We start from the raw sequence: 18,283 nt of genomic DNA on the forward strand, positions 1-18,283 counted from the left end.
TTTTATTGAGTAAACTCTACCCCCATGGTGGGGCTTGAACTCATGACACCAAGATCAAGGGTTGCATGCTCTACTGACTGAGCCAACCAGGCAACCCTAAATGAAATATTATTTTTAATTCTGGTGCCATGTGACACAACCATCAACAATTCTGAAGCTTTCTTTTCCTTTTTTTCATTGTCTCCATTAGACCCCTTGGGAGTCCAATGGCTTAGGTCACAACATGAAACATCACGCTAATTAAACTGCTAATTAATTGGTATAAGAAATATATTGCATGAAATAGATTGCTGTATTGTACTGTCTCAATGTTTGCACTATTTCAACTTGGTAACCACTAATTTAGAACCCTTTAATCATACTCTTTAATCCAAATGTTAATCTCACATGACAAGAGCACATGAATTACTAGAGAAGCTTGGTACAAAATATGTGTTTCATTTCTTCCTAATATTGAAAATATTGAAAAGATAAAAAGATCCTGTGTTTACAGATTCTTAATATTCATTTGAATGTAACCTTTCCTCATAAACATTTTCACAAACTTCTCCATGTGAATATTGAGTCATTTATGTGACTAGCCATCATAGAATTTTTATTAAAAAGGCCCATGGGATAACTTAATTGTTTCCTTAACATTATCAGGGTTTTTCTGAACACAGATTTTTTTCAATTACATGACTTTTAACAATCAAGTGTCAATTTGGGGTTCAGAAAAGGGCAGATTTTTATGTAATAAATATGCAAGGGTCTTAAAAAGTCAACCAGCAGAAAGTTAGAAGGCACTATATCCACTTGAAATGTATTATCAGGAGGTAGCCGTTTCTGATCTTTCTAGAATGCATCTACCAAATGTCTGCTTCTTTCATGAGCCTGACATATAGGGGAGAAAAAAAAATCATCCTGACCTGCCTTTTAACAGCTAGACACAGAGAAAAGAAAAAAAATGAGAGACCTAGGTCCCCCTCACCTGCTACTGAGACAGAATTTCCACGGAAGGCAATCGGGCAGTTACAAAACAGGCTGAGCTGTACCTGCTCTCAAAATTCCAATCTCTTAAAACAGGACATGTTCATTTCCCCCCTAACATCTAAGGCTACACTCTAGGAAGATACTCATTTTTAATTATATCAATCTTAACTCCTCCTTAGAAATTCACAAAAAGAAGCATAAGATAGTTATTATGGTGGTATTAACATCCATAAAAATATAGAGTAGCCAGCTCTTTCGTGAAAACCAAGTAAAAATTATTGAAATGGATAGCCTAATAAAAATCTGTAATTGGCCCTGTTTCTTTTCAGATGCTTAGTTGCTAAACTGTGAAATGAAGTTAGAATATTATAACTTCTTCATGTTTTCACAAGCAATACTATGGGCTCCCAAGAACACAGGGGCATTTCTGAAGTCTAGATTTTCTAGCCACAATTAATATTCACTATATATTATCCAAAACATGGTTTCAAATAGGAAAGACAACATTTTCAATAATAGTTTATTTGTTTTATCCCCTCCAATATAATTAGCCAATTGCAATGTTTAAAATGAAAGCCACTGACTTTCCAGGCATTAAATATTACCCACTTCAATCCAGCCAGTATTTATTTTGTTTGTATTTCACACATTCAAATCTCATAGTTATTATAGATTACAAAGCACATTTTCTGCTTAATAAAGGACTTTGAAAATGAAGCCCTATCATATATCATAGAAAATTACTAAATATCTGCAAAGCGTAGTAGCTACTTATTCATGGATGGGTTATCATAATCAACATTATCCTTAGTTTTTATGATAATCTGACAAATAATTTATCATTCTTACATTTCACAATGCTTAAGTCACTACTAATTGGGGAAAATTATACTCCCTTATAATTACAGATAAAGTGATCTTTCAAAAATTATTCTTTGACCGTTTAAAAACTTTCATCATTGGATGGTGACAGGTCTGATTTCAGCTTTCACAGTTTCCGTTCACTTGTCAATGTTTGAAGAAATGATGGCTCACAGAGCTCTAAGATTTGAGTTGTAGCAGACCAGAAACTCACGAATTCCCCCGGAGAACCTGTACCCGCACTCTTTTGCTCAGTTTCATGCCATAGTATATGAAGTATATCCAGGCTTGGAGTTATCTGTTCTGTGAGGTGCATTTTGTGTCACTTCTGACAGTGGCATTGAGTTTATTATAGCCCGTGAACATCTCAATCAGCAACAACTACACTCTATTCATATGTTGATTATAAAACAACAATAAGGAAATCAAGAGTTGCTGGCATTTACGGAGTCTTGTCATGCCATACTCCCATCACCTGGCTAAATCTCACTTAATAATCACAACTAATTTACAATGTAGATGCTGTTACTAACTTTCAGTCACATCTGAAGAAGTGGAGGCAGAGAGATGCTCGTTCAAAGGCCATTCAATTTGTAAAGTGTGCGATCCACGTTTCGAACCCAGGCAACCTGGATTCCAGATGCTGCACTCTTAAAGCACTCTGAGCGCCCTTCACTTAGTACATGACATTGTAATAATTAGCCTGTGTGTCTGGAATTCCCATTAGCCTGCGCGCGAGCTCTCCTTGTTCAAAGAATGCAGTTGTCTTTTGCCTCCGTCCACAGGGAAGTCTCCATTTTCCAATGATGTTTGATGCAAATATTACCTAGTAACATATTTTAAGCCTGCAAAGCAAAGTAAGTTAGAAAAGAATTCCTTCTTCCCTGTCTCCAATATGTAAAGCAGACGTCCTATCACAGATTCTACCGTTGTCCAACACTCTGCGAGAACGTCTGGACGCCTTTACATTGAAGTCATGCATGCTGAATCTGCTTCACTCATGTTAGCAGATGTGTGATCCGAAGAACCAAAAACTCCACCCCTGTCCCCCTGAGCAGTTCCAGAGCCTAACCTGGACCCTCAAGTTTTGGCACAAAGGATCTGTGACCTGCCGAGTGTATGTAGCCTCTGAAACCAGGCTGGCGAGACTCAGAGCCCCGCTCTATCTCCTGGTGGTCTGTACTTTTGCAAATTTGCCCAAATTCTCTGTGCCTACTCTTCCTTATCTGTGAAATGGGTGATATGACAATAATGGCATCTGCTTCATGAGGCTGGCATAAATATTAAATTGAGCAATTAACATATCTTTATAGAGTTGACTGTTGGTAACTCAACTAATTTATATTTACCAAAACCAGGAAATGGAATAATAGCATCCAAATAAATAAATAAGCAGAATTAACACCAAAAGCAACTACTTTAATCCTCAATAATATTTTCAAGCCTTTTTCTTTGTATTTTAGTGAAATTTTTACTTCTGTGCGTCCAATTGGCTGATGCATTCTGAACATAACATTTCAGTTGGCAATTTCATTCACAGTTGCCCCACTGCTGCTCTTTATAATCATTTTCTTTCTTTGAACCACCTCCACCCTCCACCGCCCCTCCCCACCCCCCTTTTTTTTTCAGACGTTAAGAATCAAAAGCTAATGGTAAACATTTTACTTGGAGATAATGGGTCATGGGAGAGGCTTGGTAGGTGGTCTCCCATCTTTATTCTAATCTTGTAGAATAAAGAATAAACTGACAGAATTAAATTTTATTACCTAAATCAGTCCCATAAATGACCAGAAGTTCACTGAAACAAACAAACAAACAAAAAAAATGTTCAGTGTAATAAATTCTCTAAGGATCCCTGAAGATTACCCATACCACCTTTGTGATTTTGAAAGTGACACCACTTTGCAAGTTAGTATGAGCCCTCCGCCCAAAAATTGACATGTATATGCTTTCATTTTGCCTCATACTGCTTCTCTGACCTTTCCCAGTTGGAGTAGTAGCAGGAAACTAAAATAAAAGCACTGCTTTTCTGTGTGAGGCACTTTGTGACTAAACATTAATCCTGAAATTATAACAGTTGCAAGACTCCTCTGCTCCTTGCTTCTCCTAAGCAGAGAACGACTGTGAGATGAAACAGCCCTACCGCCATAAACATCAGGGGCTAGTGTTTCCTTCTCCTCTGAACCCAACCAGGCTGATCTGAGTCCAGAAATGCCTTTGAAGTCACAGACACCTTCATGTGCTGATCAATCCTTGGGGGGTAAAGAGCAAGAAAAACAGGTTCTGGCACTTTAATATTCGGCCGGGGAAGGCATTCAACTCAGTGCAGAACAAACAGGTTTCCTCTGTTACAAATTGAGTGATTTTGTACTTGGGTGCCTCTTGGATCAATTAACTTAGGGAGACCTATTGATCCCAGAACATGATTATTTATACTTCGGTACATATTTCCATTAAAGTCAGACTAAGGATGGAACAGAAACAAGTGTGAATTCGCATTTCTCCTTACTCTTAAGGCATGCAGTCGGCTTTGGGTCAATTTAAGTGGAAAACAGCATGTGATTCTCTTAATACCAATGATCACTACTGAGTATTAATAGAATCAGTATTAAGTGTCATGCTGTACTGTTTCCAAGTTATCAAAACCTTAGAAGTTAAGAACTAAAATGATCTTAAAATTGTGCATTCTGAACCCATCATTTATAGTTAAGAAACCTGAGCACTTAAAAGCTAATATATATATATATATATATATATATATATATATATATATATATAGCTGTTTAGTGGCAAAGCAAAATTTGACATCCAAACTCCTGAATCTGTTCGGGGTATTTTTCTCCTTACACCCTCGAAATTATCTCTGTCAAACTTTTTCTCTTTATCTAAAGTTGCTAAGCTCTTCACTCTCAAATTGTAGAGAATGTATTCCAAAGCCAGCAACATGAACCTATTTTAGGTCCCTTTATGTTTTAAGAGATTACTAAAATAGGAAATATTGTCATTTTATAAAGCAGTTACATTTTATTATTTTGGTCACAGAAAAATATTCGATACAATACAATTATAGAGTTTGTAGACTTATAATTTATTATAATAGCATAAATAAAGACAAAAATCCCTGTAATAGTATAGATAGGATACCAACTTCAGTTGATTGTCACATAGAAAGAAGAGGTAAAAATTTCTACTATAAAGTTAATCAGCAAGATAAAGAGACATGAATACAAATACCAGAGAACAAGAGTTTCAAAATTATTATGGCACACGGTGACTACAAAAAATATGTCTATCTGTTTTAAATATTTACTATCTTATCTATGTTAATATATGATTATTTGTAATTAATTTAGACCGAAGAAAATGGAAAAAAAACCGATAACTTATAGGCATATTAAGAAGTTATAGTTAAAACGGAAATATTTCCCGAGTCTCTTCTATAAAAACAGCCATGATTCACGTTCTCTGTCACTGAGTAAAAGTAACCTGAAGGAGTATAATAGGACTTTCCAACTGTCCTCAAACTGATTTCACAGGAGCCTACTCTCATTATTTTGAGACATTGGTACTATCTTAATTTAAATGGCTCAATGGCAATAAATATTATACTTAATTGCAGAGCCTTTGCAGTCAGTCTATATTCGAATTGCTTCATTTGTGAATAATTATCTTTAGTAATGACAACACGTATGAAATGGCTTAAGACAGTTTCCGCTACCTCTTTACATTCTAGATAACAAACTAAAGTGCAAACGTTAACCATTGAATTTTACCTGCCTCCATTTATATACGCATACACACAAATGCATCCAAATACACCCATACTCATACAAAAACGAGACTTTATACAGTATCTTCAACTGAGCAAATAACTATAATGCAAAGAGGTTCTTCCTGCATGCAATTCATTCTTAACAAAATAAAAAAGCCCTCCTCTGCATACACGAATGCATAAGAACACAAATTTTAAAGGCCAGTTTGCTATTGATATAATGGCCATACATTCCTTGAACATTTACGTGGTTTACCCTAAATTCAATCAGAAATTGTGTGAAATGTCTGTGAGATACATTCCAAACTATCCTCTGCTTTTACGCCATAATGAATTATATTTCATCAAGTATCAGAATGACCTAAATTTTATTTTCTTTCCTGTCCACTCCTTTTCTCACTTTACCTGACTGGCAGTAGTATTTCTTCTTAACGCCTTATTAAATAGCACTGAACAGTCTAATTTTCCCAGAATTCAGTCCTGAGGTATACATTTCCATTTTCTTTGTTGATCTAGCACAGGCTCAGGTGATTTCTACATAATGCATCCAATTAGTTCAAGCAAGGCAAATGAAATCACATCTATACTAATCTCCACATTATTAACTATAAACAGGAACAGGATGTGTCTCCACTCTTTGCTTCAGTCCATTCAAGTGCAAACCAAAAGAAAAAGGATTTCCTGTTCTTCTTTTCACACTCCTGAGTATGACGATATTTGATTCTGTTTCTCCACAGTAATTGATAAGAGTGCAAAACCTCTCTCACATCCCTCCTTTATTCCATATTGAGAGCTTGATTTTTTTTTCAGTTTGTTTGCTAAGTATAGTTTGATTCCTTTTTGCAGAGATTTTATTTTAAGTCCGTTTTGCGTTTTCTTCACAATCAGAGTTTCATTTTTATCAGATAGCGGTCCTGCCCCTTGGGAATCGATTTCTTTTTGCACAAGACAATTCAGGTCTATTAAGATCCAACACACTGAGTTGGAACATTACATGTATTTCACTTACGAGCACATACATTCATTTTACACGATTCCTCAATGTGGCCAGGGGGGTTCGTGGTCTGCACTGTATCCACCTACAAAAAATACAAAAATATATGTCTGCTTTACAGCAATGTGAGTAGGGTTTTGCCAGCCTAGTTCCAAAGCTTGGGTGCACATCTTGGCTGATAGTATTCTCTTCTTCCTTAAGATGTATTTGCAGTGGCCATAACCTCTTTCAGAAGTCAGAGAGATATAACAGTTCCCTACAATTAACAACCCTGGGGCATCTAAATCAATACTGCTGGTTAAGCTCAAGGATGCTATCTCTGACAAGAGATATTTGCATGGTAAAAGAAACATTGAATTAATTGTGTTTCAGGCTTCAAGCTTTTCAAGGCTATGAAATGTCACCAGAAGAGGGGTGGAGGGGGAAGGGGGGTGGAATGCTGGCTTTGTTTATACTACAAATACAAAGAATGAAATGGTAATTTTGTTGTCACAATTTTTACAATTTACAAGTCCCTAAGATCTCAGAGATGTGCTCTTGATCTGAGTGTTCACACCATTCAAAGTAGCTCTCTTGTCTTTAAAAACAATCCTTAGATAGCTGTCTCTTTACAGAAATCTGAGCAATTTACATGCTATCAACAAATGGCCTGCTGTTCTCAGGTCAGGGATGGATAACTCTCCCCTTCAAAGTCATGACCCTAAAAGGGCAACGTTTTCCAACTTTGTATCTACTTTGCACAAATAAAGTGATGGTAATATCCCTTCAAAATATTTTGCTAATGTCAGTTTTAAATAGTGTTAATTTTTTCTCTGAACTTGCTACTGACCAAGTGGCTGATTTCTGCTCTCAGTGCCAGAAGGTACACAGAGTATCGTCTTCTAGTTTGATAGCACAATTGATGTTAGTAAAACATTTAGTAAGTTTGAACATTGCCAAAAAAAATAATAAATCACCTCCATAGAATAGAATGCTACAGTTCACTACCAGAAGTATTTATCTTTAAGAATTAGAATCAGAAAAGAGAAACAAATATCCCACTCAATTTCCAAAGTAACGATGCATCAGCACACGAGAATCGAAGTTAGAAAAGAAGTAAATGATTTATACCACTGAATAATTGACCAATTCATTTTTGAAAGTAATTGGTGTAAAAAAAAAAAAACAAGTAATGTCTAATGTTGAAATTAATTATTCATATTCAAGGACAGAAAATGTTTAAGCATTGCTCTAATCACAGATTATCAATATTAGCTGTATAAATTTAAGCAGCTTTAAAATGTCTTAATTTTTGAATCACTTGTTATCTTTTCCTAGAAATAAAAAGAATATTTTTTTTTCTTTCTGAAGCAGCTCTAACCATTACCATAACTTGGGAAATTCTGTCCAATTACACAAGCAGCTTGCATCTATGAAGGCATCAGTGATAAGTGCATCTTCCTAATTTAAATTATACGTTTAAGATGAACATAGTTTGTCTTATTTTACACAAACTATATGACTGCACATTTCATTTCAAAACTGCCTGGACACAAGTGAAAGCTCAACATTTGCAAGTTTCAGATATTGTTTTTCTATTCCCAAATCAACTGCAACAATATAGCTGTAATGCATGCCAAGACATTAGACCTTCCTGTTATGGGCTCTTACTGTATGTGATACGTTGCCATAGACATTATCAAATATTTAACTACTCTTGTGAAGTTAGTCATTTAAGCCTTACATCCCGTACGAGGCTACAATGAGCTCCCTGAAGGCAAATGTCATGTCCATTCTGTTTATTGCTGCAGTCTCCGTGTTGGCACCTGGTCGGCCTTCAGTGAAAATTGATTTAATGAATGAACGCATGTTTGAGAATAACCAATGAAGGAAATCATATTATTTGTCATAGCACAGTATTACTATTGCCTAATCCAGATATTTTGAAGCCATATGGCTATCTTTGACTTTCGATTAATTTGTCGTATGATAGATTATGGCACAGATCTTTCTTGAATTGCAGTAAATGCTTTTTTATTTTAATAGCATATTATTTCTCCCCCTTTTCTCCCCTCTGTAATTCTGTCTTAAATTATGTGTCTAAAATTTCTAAAATCTCACTACCATCTTTTTTTAATCTATCCCATATAATAGTCATTCTTTTCTCTAAGGAAATACACTATGCAAAATTGCCCACAAGGTTTTTAATAAATGAGTAAACAATTAAAATAATCACAACAAATATAGGAAATCAGAGGTGTCAAATGTTTCATTTTCTATTTACAAGACCTGACATACTTTTAACTTAAAAGCACACCCAAGAAATAAAATGCATCGAAGTAATAAATTCACCACACTGCCATGGAGCCCAATGAAATCTCCATATTAAAATGATATTGAAGAATGACACTCCATTCCTAAATTTCATTTCATAAATTAACTATGGATGAGCAGGTTTCGTGTTTTTGTGTTTTAAGTTTTGAGCCCCTGCACAAATGCATCTGTGCGCTAACATTCACCTGTCACTGAAGCCAAGAAAAATGGATTCTTCCCTTAGCATTAAAGATTAATGTTTAAAAGCAAAAGTGCATACCTCAGATAGCTTATTGAGTTCATGGAGAACTACTTAGGAATCACCGTTTTGAAAACTGTCATTGGTGAGGGCCAGGGTAAAAATGGAGGTCACCAGGAAGTGTTTGCTTTGATTTGAATCAGCTAATTAAAATGGCCCTGGAAGCAATTTTCAGATCACTGCCACTGAGGAGATAGGCTCTGGTAAATCCAACCAAACCAATCTTTCAGTCAGGTCCAATTCAGTTGAAGTTGTATAGACAAGCCTTTGTCTCTGCCTCTCAGCCTTGCTCCTCAATTTGTTCTAAATCTCAGTCAATATGTCTCTCTCTGGCTCTCTGTATCTTTCTCTCTGTCTCTCTCTCTGCCTCTCTGTCTGTCTGTCTGTCTCTCTCTCTCTCTCTCTCACACACACACACACACACACACACAGAACGAGATGAAACCAAGTCATTCTGGAACACGTTCTACAAGACCATCTCTATATCTCACTCAGTTTCCATTTCCTGACCAAAGAGACTGAAATAGGCTGGGAATTTAATTAATGAAATTTATCCATAAAAAGTTAACTTATAAAACCTAAGTTCTTCTTTTCCAGACTTCCCAATAGCTGGTGAGTCGTGCTAAGAGAAAGAAAGTGAATGATGAAGACAGTAAGAATAGGATTCAGATTCAGGTACAAGAATATGCTGAACATTCACACATAGGAACAGAAATGTCCTTATACTGGTTGGGGCACCTGGGTGACTCAGTCAGTTAAGCATCCAACTTCAGCTCAGGTCATGATCTCCTGGTCCTCGAGTTTGAGCCCCGTGTCAGCCTCTGTGCTGACACCTCAGAGCCTGGACCCTGCTTCGGATTCTGTGTCTCCCTCTCTCTTTCTGCCCTTTCCCCGCTCATACTCTGTCTTTCTTTCTCTCTCAAAAATAAATGTTAAAGAATTTTTTTTAAAGAAATGTCCTTATTAAGTCTAAAAACAACAACAAACACCTTAAAACCATAAATAAAGAAATGTATATCTGGGGGGCACCTGGGTGGCTCAGTCAGTTAAGCGTCCGACTCTTGGTTTCAGCTCAGGTCATGATCTCATGGTTCCTGGGATCGAGTCCCACATCAGGCTCTGTGCTGACAGTGTGGAGCCTGCTTGAGATTCTCTCTCTCCCTCTCTCTGCACTCCACCCCCACTCTATCTCTCTCTCTTGAAATAAATAAAACTAAATTTTTTTAAAAAAGAAATATTTATTTTGAAAGGAATATGTGTCTATTTTTCTACTTATTTTTATTAGGTATGCTTCAAACCTAAATCATGCACCTATGTAATTGGTGTAGATTAGGTACAAGTATCTGTTGAATGTGTTTTCATATAATTGGCAATATGTAAAAGATCTATGAATATTCATTATTTTGTCCTTCACTGACACTCCAATCTAGAGAAAAGGAAAAGGTGTCATATGAAAAGCACATATTTTTCCATAGCATAGAAAATTAAATTGATGGCAATTTCTACAATCCAGGAACAGGAAATTGATGTTCATATTTTAGAGCGTACACGTATAATACAGAAGCTAAACCAGGGCAGAGTCACCTATCAATACTGAAAGTTTATCTGTTACTTTTTTAAAAATATTGGAAAATCATCTGAAGTGTAAAATGAGACATCAGGCAAACATGGGGTTTGGTGAATGCAAGACTATAAGGAGGGCAATTCTGGGTGGTATTTTCATCTTTTACTTCTTTTTTATTTTTATTTTTTTATTTACTTTTTAAAAATGCTTATTTATTTTTAAGAGAAAGAGACAGAAAGAGCCTGCAAGCAGGGGAGGGACAGAGAGAGAGAGAGAGAGAGAGAGAGAAGAGAGAGAGAATCCCAAGCAGATTCTGCACTGTCAGCACAGAGCCCGTCATGGGGCTCGAACTCACAAACTGTGAGATCACGACCTGAGCCAAAATCAAGAGTCAGATGCTCCACGAACTGAGCCACCCTACTTCCTTTTTTTAAGTGATGCATCCCAAACCATAAATTACAATAATTATTAGTTACTGCCACACCTGTATAGATGTTTATTACAAAATAACACTTTAATGATTTTACCTCGCAAATCCCCTGTGAAGTGGAAACTACAATTTTGTTGATTTTACATATGAAAGAGCTGAAGCTCAGAGAGCTTAATCTTACAGAACATCACACAAAAAAGAATCAGGGTCCCAAAACAAGACTTTTGGCTTCTAGCCAAATGTTTTTCCCTGCATTATCTTTTTTCATGATTATTTTTTATCTGACTTTGAATCTTTTAAAAATAAACAGAGAAGTTATAACTGCAAATGTCTCCATTTTTGCCATGTTTTAAGGCATAATAAACAAACTTAGGCAAGTTTCCTAAAGTATGTATTTATCATACTCAGGATTCTATCATAATTGTTTAAATTTATGAACACATAACAAAGTTCAACATACACAAAAGTTGTCTACGTTGCCAACGACAGAAAAAGACAAATAAGGCAAATTCTATCCAATCAAAGACAGGGAGGCCTCATTTACACGTGAAAGTGCACACTCACACACACACACAGACCATTTGCTAGCACTGTTTGAACTAGGTGCTTAAGAAAAGAAGCCTTTTAGATTGTAAGTCAACCACTGAACTGGCCATGGAAGGAAAGGAAATAGATAATATCATACCAATTCCTCATCATAAGTACTGTGCCCTGACTTCAAAAAAAAAAAAAAAAAAAAAAGAATGATTTAGGCCCTAACAAAAGAATGCCTTAGGTTGGACAGCCAAGCAATCAATATTTATTGACAGACTGACTGTTACAATCATGGAATCTCAGAGTTAGGAAGAATGACAAAGGTGATAGAGCCCCATCATGTAAGAAGCATTGCAGAAGACATGGAGAGAAATACAAAGCAACATCAACCAGTCTTGGTTCTGGGGAAGTTTTTATTTATCTTTTGAAGAGATATACAAACACACACATATAAAAGACTACTAACAGTGGGGAGGAAAGGAGAAGAACCAAGTAGGTGAAATTATGAGAGCTCCTAAGAGTGAGAAGAGACTATGGTGAGGGTAGTAGGCTGTGTGCTTGCTGACTAATGGGATCTAAGTTGAGTCTTAGAGGAAAGGTAAGCTTAAGATCTATGGAAATGAGGGGAAACTGCACAAGAAGAGGCAAAACCATGAGGCAGATACAAGGTGAGGTCGGGAGACAGTGAGCTGATTCCCGTACCTAAACCAGACATTTCTATAATTCCACTCAACTCAATCATGACGTACTTTCTGTACTTTCTCTCCTTAGAGCAAGTCTTCATGTAGAAAGAACCAATGGAATAATTACAAAAACAATAGCAAAACCCTCTGGCCCATCCTAAATTAGAAATACACAGACAAAAGAAAATTGTAAGGAAGAGAAAATACATTTATCCTGCTGTCCTGCAAAACTCGCCTGTAAGTGAATCCACACGGTTTAAACCCATGTTGTTCACGGGTCGATTGTATTAACATTGTCTAAAACCAATATAGCAATATACTTATTTTTTAAAACACTGATTGTCTTTTGGGGGTGGAGTTTATAGCAGACTTCTACACTCTAAGACACCCATTTCTATACTTAAATTGTTATAACAATGGTGTACTACTTCAGTAATCAAAAAAGAAAAAAACGTAATTAAAAAATATATAAACAGGGGTGCCTGGGTGATTCAGTCAATTAAACGTCCAACTCTTGATTTCAGCTCAGGTCGTAATCTCACAGTTTGTGGGTTTGAGCCCCAAACTGGGCTCCGTGCTGGCAGTGCTGAGCCTGCTTGGAATTCTCTCTCTCTGCCCCTCCCCCACTTGCACTTGCTCTCACTCTCTCAAAATAAAATAAATTTTAAATGAATAAATAAATAAATAGAAATTAGGGTGAATTGTGAGTGGCAAAAGGTCTCAGGGAGGAAAAGCCAATGTATATTGCCTGCAAAGATGTCTTCTTTATAAAAGCCTCATGCTAGCATTTTAGAAATAGTTATACCATCTGATAAAAGAATGAAGACTATGCTTGACTTTACCCACTAAAGAAAATGACAATTCAGGTAATTTTTAACTCAATAACTAAACCTCTGACTGTAAATGCAAATTAACTGCATTAAAATAAATATAATTTATGTATTCCAAACTTTAGATGAAAGGTTCATTCATAGGATCAAATGTAAAAAAGGAAATAAAATCCCTTAGTTCATTGAAAAGAAAAAAAAAAAAAGAAATACACAAATTAAGTTACCTGTCAAAAGCGAGAGTATGAAATGAAAACAACTGTTTGTTAAAACTCATTAAGTATTTGTGGATTCTTGTTCTAGAACAGCGTATTCTTAAATGTTAAATCGCACGTGCCTTAATTCATAATTTTATTTTTTCTTCCAGATAAATATTTTATTTTTTTTTTTTTTTTTTTTTTTTATTTATTTTTGGGACAGAGAGAGACAGAGCATGAACGGGGGAGGGTCAGAGAGAGGGAGACACAGAATCGGAAACAGGCTCCAGGCTCCGAGCCATCAGCCCAGAGCCTGACGCGGGGCTCGAACTCACGGACCCCGAGATCGTGACCTGGCTGAAGTCGGACGCTTAACCGACTGCGCCACCCAGGCGCCCCCCAGATAAATATTTTAAAGAAACATTTTTTTTTTTTTCTAAATCAGGGAGTGACAGAACTCAATTTACAAGCAAAAGCACTAAAATGGACCCCAGCTCTACAGTTCCAGCTACACCTGGCCAAAGCTGAGCACTAATGCATTTCCATTCTTAAAGCTCAATAAAAATATAAACTGATGCAAACTTAACCATCCTCATTATTGTCTTCAGACGGCAATATTGGCCACCTTGGGAAACAAAAGCGGTAGTGGCTACTATTCATGTGCCAAAGCACGAAGCTGCCCGGACAGGGACTAGATGTTAAAGAGAAGATGAAGTGAATAATAGCAAGCTTGGCTGTTGTTTAATGCCACTGAAATTGCAATCGTGTGCCTGAAAAATTGAGAGCTACTTGGGAGATCTTTAAACACCCATAGAAAGGGGTAGAAAGGAGTCAAAATGTTTCCAGGTGATGTATAAACTCACTAAGAGTTTGATCCACTAACAAGGGAATGAAGCAAAATGTCCAGGGAGTTAATTGAGCCTTGAAACAAGTAAACGTGAGATAGGACAAACTTACAAAGTCCAGCCATCCAGTTTCCTGCTTATGAAAGCGATGTTGGAAGTGTTAAGAATTGGTACAGTGATTGTGTGGTCCTTTCGTTAATAACAGAAGAATTTCGGGGCGCCTGGGTGGCGCAGTCGGTTAAGCGTCCGACTTCAGCCAGGTCACGATCTCGCGGTCTGTGAGTTCGAGCCCCGCGTCAGGCTCTGGGCTGATGGCTCCGAGCCTGGAGCCTGTTTCCGATTCTGTGTCTCCCTCTCTCTGCACCTCCCCTGTTCATGCTCTGTCTCTCTCTGTCCCAAAAATAAATAAAAAACGTTGAAAAAAAAATTAAAAAAAAAAAATAACAGAAGAATTTCTAAGTTGCATATAATTATCTTTCAATGTTACTTCTGGTTGACCAGCTTCAAAAATGTATGCTTTCCGAGAGTGAGGAATTTCTAGAAATGTTTTCATAAATACTTTTGTAACTACTGTGGCACCAATGTAAGGATTGCCATGATCATGATCAAACACTGACTTTGAGTACACAGAAAGACACTGCATTAATAATTATTGACGAGATGTAATTGCAGAGATAAGGAAGTCACCTAGAATCACCTCCTACCAAACTGCATTTTGCCAGTGATCATACGGATGCCCTGAGGGTGGTGACAACACATATTCAGTATCACACTGCAGGCCTAGGATTAAACTAAATGCCCCCACTCCCAATTCAGTGGTTTATTTCTATTTAAATTATGGAAATTACAACTCAAAAAAAAAGTCAAAGATTTTGGGATGAGATTATTTAACGAAGACACAGTAGCTCTAATTCCACTACACACGCCAGTTGTGAAATGCAGAGAAGATCCATCAACTACAAAAGACAACCTTTTAATTTACGGTACACTTCACATTCGTAACGACAGTGGGTTCATCAAAGAAAGAATGGACGGCAATGCAAAACATACGACAAAATATTTTCAATACCAAAACAAAATTCTTTGTAATATAAACATGTCTCCGTGCGCTAAATTTGCAGAATCTCTCTTTATTTTGAAGAATTTGGAAAATCCTCCGAAATTAATAAAAATCGAGCCAAGCTGGTTTTATAGCTACCTTTCAGAATTTTTTTTTTTGGAGGGGAGGGTGGTCCCAATTCATATCATATAGAACTTTTCTAATATGCCTTGTATGAAAAGGACAGTAAATCTTACTCTTTAAAATAGGTCACAAGTCTTAAAGCACTTAATCAAAAACCAATATGGTGTTTCTTAACAGAATAAAAAAAAAAAGATTATTTGCTTCTCTTTTGCTCCTTTGTCTTATAAGTGCAGTGTGATGTATTAGTTTAATTAAAGTCTACCAAATTATCATAAGGATTTTATGTGCTGCAAATAATTGGCTTTTTGTTCTCTGCTCACTTTTTGTTAATGGAAGCAGAACATTTTTTTTATGATACTTAGTGTAAGATACCAGAAAACTACAGGGAAGAAAGGCAAACGGAGTGCCTAATGAAGTGACCTTTGTCATCTTGGACATGAAATAAAATGAAGCCTGCACTAATGCAATGAAAATAAGTCAACGTTTCCAAAGAGTTAAGAGGATAGGTAATATTCTGGCTCAGAGCCAAACCTTACCAAGAATCCTACCATATATAAAAATGACAATCCCATTAACATGAAAAACTGATAGGCCCTAAAATGAAGTAAAATGTATAAATAGATCATGTTGTAAGATTTTTTTTTCTTTTTTTAGTGTAAAGCATAATGAATCAATCTTTTTTATGGGACAGATTTAGGTGAAATAATCCAGACAAAGTACACTACCAGTTATCTCCTTGATAAGGGACAAATTAAGCACACAATGAACAGGAATTAATGAATATGTCATATTAAGTGAAAGTGGTTTCAGGACATAACAGTCCTAACATAACCCCTTTTGCCAAAAGTGAGTTGAAACAAATTATAACTGAAATATACATTCATTTATACAGCAGAACAAAAACAGAACAACCTGTGAACATTCAATCAGTTCACTGAGTAGTTGTGGAATGTGAAAGACAGAAATTACCAGCGATTTTCTTATTATATAAACCCCAAAGCATATTACAGACTGTGCATAGGACATATGAGAAAAGGAACAGTGCTTCTTTGGTTAAATAAGAATTTAAAATGTGATCGCTATTCATTTAAGACTGTCCTAAAAGAAACATAATCTATATAGTGTAGACTTCTGGAAAATTTGAGCTTAACTATCTGAATCACTTTTTTTTAAGTTTATTTATCTTGGAAGGGGAGAGGAGGGGCAGAGAGAGAGAGAGAGAGAGAGAGGGAGAATCCTGAGCATACTCTGAATTGTCAGCTCAGAGCCTGATGCAGGGCTTGAACTCACGAACTGCGAGATCATGACTTGACCCAAAACCAAGAGCCAGACACTTAAAGGGACTGAGCCACCCAGGCGCCCCAGTGATAACACTGTTCTCAAAAATAGGCCTTGTCAAACTTGCTATACCTTTTCAAATATGCCCACCATTTTTTAGGTAGAGAATATTATCACATTTTTTATATATCCATAAAAAGTTAAGCATCTAATCTTAGGTTTATTGAAACGCTTCCTCTGTTTTACTTGCTTGCTCTCTATTACACACACACGCATGCACACACACACACACACACACACACCCCAAAATAATAATTATATCATTACATTTCTGAAGAACCTCCAATAGTGTAAGTAACGCTATACTCAGATGGTGTTAAGCCTGTAAATTTTCCTCTCTTCTTAAAGGCAGTCCTTGTGAAATCTCATTGATTGCAAAACATGCCAAACTCATCATTAGGCCAAGAAAATGAGTCTTCCCAACTCATGATACATTTTTTGAAGATACTTCTCTCATTGGTTCTCTCTAAAGAAATAACTCCTAGGAAGGGCTTCCTCCGCGAGTGCACATGTATGTTTCGAACAGATACACTTGATTTACTCCATTTGTTTTAAGCCAAAGAGTGAAAGGGAATCTTTGACAAAACTGTCATCTTTAAACCACGGTGATATTTCATTTTCCCCTCTGCACTATTTAGATTGCCTGGAACCGAAATGTTTCCAGCTGCTCCTATGTCCAATTTTTCAAAGCTGTCACTTCCTAGCAAATCTGCTTAAGCAAAATACTTATGTTGTTAGAAAACAGAACAAACATGCATTATAAAATACATTTCATTCTTTTTTTGCAGGTCAAAGTCTTCCTCAAGAATGGGAACTTGGAAGAACATGTGGAAATAAATTAAAAAATGACTGTGATGGATTGGCTTAAGTCAATGAATCTGGTGCACTTCTGATTAGTTTCCACAGATACACTTGGACTTAACTCAGTAGAGTTTTCCACACAATAATCTTATAATCAAAATGTTATTTTCAATGCACTCACTAAAGGTCATTAAATTGAAAAAGAAAAAAAAATCCAGAGGAAAATGAGACATTGAAAGATGACCATGGTTACTCTTCCTCAGTCCATGTCTGTAGCACCTATTATAATGTACTTGTCAACATTCTCTGTCCCGGAGGGGAACAAAAAATCACCAAGTGTTACACTTATAGACCTCTAGCTTTTCTGAATTATGAGCATCATAGCCCACAGTACCTGACTAAATAAAAGCATAGCGGAAACAAAATGCCAAATAATGATTAAGCAGCTTCCAAAATGTGAGAAGAAATATGTTTTTAAAAGATTCAGTCATACTGACTTGAAGTATTCCTCAATATTCTCAACAGAGAGCAGACTTTCTGGATACACACATATACACATCCTCCTAATTGTGTATATGTAGATATGCAGCGTATATATGTATCACACGTGAAACTTATTTTTTTTCCCATGTGTGCATGATTACACAATTCTGGCTTAAATCTCTCCAAGTTTCTGCAATAAAAATTACCTAAGAGTTACAATTCCTTCCATTACTTTAAGAAGCTAGTCG

At 36.3% G+C, this 18,283-nt stretch overlaps 1 protein-coding gene across 9 annotated transcripts in view; it reads right to left on the reverse strand.

Moving 5' to 3' along the window:
* PCDH7 (protocadherin 7) overlaps positions 1-18,283 on the reverse strand; it is a 424,505-nt gene that overhangs the window by 352,857 nt on the left and 53,365 nt on the right. For 6 of the 9 annotated variants that reach the window (XM_058722894.1, XM_058722892.1, XM_058722890.1 and 3 more), the window contains exon 2: positions 6,625-6,684. The exons of the other annotated variants lie outside the window; for them this stretch is intronic. In XM_058722894.1, coding sequence (XP_058578877.1) covers positions 6,625-6,684 — 60 coding nt within the window. The remainder of the gene's footprint in view (positions 1-6,624; positions 6,685-18,283) is intronic. 9 annotated transcript variants of the gene reach the window in all.

The sequence above is a fragment of the Neofelis nebulosa genome, chromosome 3 (genome assembly GCF_028018385.1).
Source record: "Neofelis nebulosa isolate mNeoNeb1 chromosome 3, mNeoNeb1.pri, whole genome shotgun sequence".
NCBI lineage: Eukaryota > Metazoa > Chordata > Mammalia > Carnivora > Felidae > Neofelis > Neofelis nebulosa.